This window comes from Theobroma umbraticum, unplaced genomic scaffold (genome assembly GCF_002168275.2).
Source record: "Theobroma umbraticum cultivar Fairchild unplaced genomic scaffold, ASM216827v3 scaffold_30.0, whole genome shotgun sequence".
In the NCBI taxonomy this organism is placed as follows: domain Eukaryota; kingdom Viridiplantae; phylum Streptophyta; class Magnoliopsida; order Malvales; family Malvaceae; genus Theobroma; species Theobroma umbraticum.
In genome coordinates, this window is record NW_018397254.1 from 11,541,091 (window position 1) to 11,546,076 (window position 4,986).

General features: G+C 36.3%; 1 protein-coding gene across 2 annotated transcripts; it reads right to left on the reverse strand.

Moving 5' to 3' along the window:
* Window positions 1-2,078: 2,078 nt before the first annotated feature.
* Window positions 2,079-4,450, reverse strand: LOC110426441 ((R,S)-reticuline 7-O-methyltransferase-like). 2 transcript variants are annotated; one of them, XM_021441645.2, is made up of 2 exons: window positions 3,397-4,450; window positions 2,079-2,604 (listed from the first exon to the last, which is right to left on the reverse strand). In XM_021441645.2, the coding sequence occupies exons 1-2, from the start codon at window positions 4,156-4,158 to the stop codon at window positions 2,290-2,292; spliced, it is 1,077 nt and encodes a 358-aa protein (XP_021297320.1). In that variant the 5' UTR covers window positions 4,159-4,450; the 3' UTR covers window positions 2,079-2,289. The 2 variants fall into 2 exon arrangements, with proteins under 2 accessions (XP_021297320.1, XP_021297329.1); XM_021441654.2 differs by having other exon boundaries at window positions 2,079-2,589; window positions 3,397-4,416.
* Between the last annotated feature and the right edge of the window lie 536 nt (window positions 4,451-4,986).

Sequence of the window (4,986 nt, forward strand, 5' to 3'; positions counted from 1 at the left end):
GAAAATATTATCTAGGTTGTGTTTCTTCAGTAGAAATCATTACTAGGGACAAGCTGTTGTGCTAGTGAGATAGCCAATGAGATCATGGCCAGTAATAAGTGATTTAAATTGGACTTGCCATGAGAGAAAATTAACTGATATTAAATTTAGTGGTAGTTGGACTACTGCATTAATAGAGATAGGACTAGGAGTTGTGGTTTGATTATTGGTTGAAGTAGTTAATGAAGAATTTGTGGGAGCCATAGGAAAAAAAATGAATCAAAGCTAACTAACCAAAATGCTCTGATATCATATAAATATTGGCAAACGTTGATATTAAATCAGCCGACCATTATTGATTTATCGTAAGTGTATATATATACACATAAGTCTAAGTTATCTTGAATACAAATTCAAACTATTGTTATAATTTAAACACAAATTCAAATTTTTATTATGATTTGAAAATAATAGAATTAGCTGATTTTGTGAATTGAGTTGATTTAGTAATCTAGAGATAATCTGCAATAGTTGTTATTGATTTGGCATTTGTTGCTAACTTGGTCATGTTCCTTACGGTAATATCCTCTACAAAAAGATTTAAGATTGAACTATCAATTATATTTATAGTTACTCAACATTCATTTGACTGCAGTCAAATGAAACTTCTTAGTAACTAACATTAGTTAAGATATGTGATTTTTATTTAAGAATAAGAACAAAGGAAATAAGAGGGATACTCAGTTTCAGACAAGGCGTATGCTCCATTGGTTTATTATCATTTTACGATTCTGGGTTCTAGAATCCATACAAACTTTATCTTAGCTTTCGTAATTAGGGAAAGAAGAAGAGAAAATCTTAGCTTTGTCAAGACTGCATCAGCATTTGGAATGGCCTCCAACAAAAGAAAACCCCATCATGATCAGCGCTGTGGCAATGACATGTGGCAAATCAAAGTTGCTTGCCTTGACGTGTGGATAGGATTTAACAATCTCAGATACTATGTCTCCTGTCTCACCTCCAACATCGACAAACGATCCGAGGTTGCTGAACTCAACTTTTTGCCCTGAGATTAACCGGGATCCTATGTTGCTGAAGTCATCTTTATACCCGAGACTAGCAGCTTTCGACGTGAGCCTAGCGTACACGCTATATCATCATTAAACATTTTGTTGATTCTGGATTTTGACATATAACAACTTTCCCAAATATTCTTGGCCATCATTGTTGAGATCAGTCACCGCCGTCATCTTTATACCCCGAGTTTTGCAGCGGCCGTATGTTGCTGAACTTATCTTTATTCCCCGAGATCAGCAGCTTTCAACGTGATCCTAGCGTACACGCCATATCATCATTAAACATTTTGTTGACTCTGGATTTTGACATTTAACAACATCCTGGGCATTATTGCTGAGTCACCACTGACTGTCTATTTGTACGTAATTTTATCCTTTTTAGCTATGAACTGCTATGTGCCAACTCAGCTGGATTTGTCTTATTTTGCCAGCAAATAGGTAGCTTTGTGCGAATTGTTGTATCATCCAGGACAAAACTCTAATTAAACCCATTCCTGCAATGCTTCACAGTTCACCCATGATGAGTTTAGGGTGGATGCCAGTGGGACAAAGCGCCAGCCATCCACCTCGCCTTTTTCATGGATTTTAAGTTAGAAAGCCGACATTGTATTATTGGGCGTACTCATTTGGGTGTGTTCATCTCGCCTCTCATACCACATTTGTGAACCAAGTTGTTTTGAAGGTTAGTACTGAGTACTACTTAACTCAAAAAGGTAAATAATTGAAATAAGATAGACATAAAATTTAAAATTTTAATTCCATTACTTGCTAACATTTTCATTTTTGCTTTCCTTTTATTATTTATTTATTTGCTTTAAAACATAAAAATGAATGAAAAACGAGTTGGGAATTAATCATTACTTAAAACCAAATAGTCATTAAAATTTATAATGATATGTTTTTGGAAAATAAAATATTCCATTTTTTAATTTTTAATCATTATAATTCTTTTCTATTGTCTGATTTTGATTTATAATTTGATAGTAAAAGTAATTACAGAAAGTCAAATAGTAATAAAAGTAATAACAACCAAACGAAGAGTCTTAATTTACATGATGGTGGAGTTTCAATATTTTAGTTGAACTAATATGCCACAAATTTTGGCTTCTTTCTTTATTCAAATTGGACAGATAGTGAATAGAAAAAAGGCAGATTCACAAAATGGAAAGTCACCATTGCATGCATTATGCTAAATGCCATAACATAAACAGCAAGAAGGAATTAATTTCTCATGCTACTCTGGATACGCCTCGATGATGGATGGAAAGGCAGGAATGTTGATGATTTTATAGCGAGGGAAGCCTCCTTCTTCCAAGATTTTCTTCCATTCGAGCTCGGTTCTCTCCTTCCCGCCAGAGGAGTGTGCAATCATTAGGAGATCGAATATGAACCCCATGTCATCAAACGGGTCCGTTCCATCTGGTTTCAGAACACATTCAACAATAATTACTTTCCCATTTTCTCTTGGTATTGCTTTCCTGCAGTTCCTTAAAATTTTGACGCAATCCTCATCGCCCCAATCGTGCAATATCCACTGCACAAGACAAAACTTAGAACAGTGTCCACATCAGGATGGGCTTTATACTAATTCCGGCTTTCTCATGATTTCAACCGTGTAGAACTTAGCTATAGAGGCATCCAAATTAAAATTCATGGCATTAATCTTCTACTACTGTTAAATTGATATTGATTGCCATGACAAGAAAATACTGTTAGTTTCTTGAAAAGGATTGGCAACCACAAAGTTAGCTATAACTTTTTCACATTGCCCTCCACTTACACAAAAAGAGTAAAGAAATGATAATTATAAAAGATCATGCTCACTAACTCCGGAGACCGCTTTAGAAAGGAAAAGATTTGATGTGATTTTGAGTTCAAATATCAAATTATCAAATCATGCCAATAGTTACGTCCTTTTGATTAGCCACTGGATCTAGAGTCGTATTTGATACTAATATATAGTATTAGTATTTAAACATAAACATAAACATAAACAAAAAAGGAAAACCAAAACTCAAACTCACAGCAACATTTATTTCCAAGTTCTCCTACAGAACCAAAACATATTGTATAAACTCTCTCCTCCGTATTAGTTACGCAAAGACAGAAGCCCCAACAGCACTATTTCTACTGCGATCTTTGGCAAAATTTCCTTCGTATCTTTCTAAAAAGAAAAAAAGAAAACTAATTGGCTGAAATGTTGTTTGAAATCCGAAATATTCCTATTTTAAATAGCTCAAATTTTCCATCAGAAAGAAAAGATGTAGATTATTTTGAGGCTTAAGTACTGATACTATTTGAACTTCGATACTCTGAACATTTAAATCCATGATTTAAGTACCTTCATCATGACTGCATCAGCATCTGGAATGGCATGGAACATGTCACCGCCAACATGGCAGACCCCATGGTATGCCGGTGCCGTTGAGACGACATGAGGCAAATCGAAGTTCACTCCTTTGATGTGCGGATTTGCTTTCACAATCTCGGATATTAAGCCTCCGATACCACCCCCAACGTCAACCAGTGATCCCATGCAGCTGAACCCTTCTTTGTACCCTGTCAGAATTGCCCTGGTCACAATCTTGGATGTACATGCCATGCCATCGTTAAAAAGCCTGTTGAATTCAGGATTCTCAGATGCAAAGTTCCATATCTCACGGCCATGAGCCTTCTTGAAAGCAATTCCACCTTCTTTCACACATTCGCTAAAGCAGTGCCAAGGAGCCATTTGCCATGGATGGTTCTCCATCAGTACCATGGGCGCCAGGGTAAGCTCCGAGTCATGTATAAGCCATGTAGACGAGAGAGTCAGGCCGTACAGAGGCTCTCCTCCGTCTGATGGATGCTGGACGGAGAAAACCTTTCTACGGACGAGCAATCTCATGATGCGAGCAAGGTAGGTGTTATCCGCAGGAGGAGAGCCGCCAATGCATGAAGCTATTTGTGACAAAGTGATGGCGCCACCGTGAGAGTGTATTATATCAGCTATGCGGAGCTCCACAGCAGACTTAAGCGCCATGGAATCTGCAAAGCTAAACATGTATTGCCAAATCTCCGCTTGGCCTTGCAGCGTTGCCTCACCTAATTTGCTTGTTTCCATTATTTCTCTCTCTTGTTCTAGAGAGTTGATTTGTCTTAATACTCAGAAAACGTTGGAGATAATAACGCCGGAGAAATGGCATAACAACTGAAGTTGCTGTAGGAAGTAGGAAATATATATTAGGACATACACTAATTAATAATCATAGGACGGAGCGAGTAGTTTTAATTTAACACATTTTATTTACTCAAGTGATGAGTGGAATTTCTAATTTTTAATCTTTATAATATTCAAATAGAGCAACTTTATTAGGCACAAGGTAAATGTTATGTCCTATTATTCCTTTCTAAAAATGAAGAAAAAAAAGAAGAAACAGCTGTTGATGAATTTCTCGGTTGACAATATTGGATGACAAAGTAATATGATGATAAAGTCAGGTTTACTCCATTAAGATTTAGGAGTTTACAAACACTGAAAAGGGCTCAAAATTTGTAAATGCAGCACCATGGTTAGTTTGAATAAATCTTGTGGACGCTGGATCCCAATCTATCTTTTCAATGCCACACTCTCTCTTACCTACCACACATTATCTCCAGCCAAATCATCAAAGTGCCTGCCAATTCTTTGCTGTTAGAGCTGCAGTAGTCAGTACGGCTTCTGAAATATGTCGTCCTTAATTAAGTGCTGCTGATTGGTGCAAAACTTAAAAAATAGTAAAAACAATTTTTTATTGAATAGTCAAACACAAAATCTTATTACCCAAAATCAATTTAAAAAATTTCTAAATTAGTATGTAAGTTATTCTTAAATACAGTATTATATTGCTGGCGGTTAGAGGCGGCCAAGCATGCAGTTATGAACGAATGTGTTCTGCTACCTGCAAATATT

Coding starts and splice junctions, on each gene's coding strand:
- LOC110426441 (XM_021441645.2), bottom strand. CDS start 4,158: ATGGAAACAAGCAAATTAGGTGAGGCAACGCTGCAAGGCCAAGCGGAG. Junction 2,605..3,396: donor CTGATGCAGTCATGATGAAG/GTACTTAAATCA, acceptor CACTGTTCTAAG/TTTTGTCTTGTGCAGTGGAT.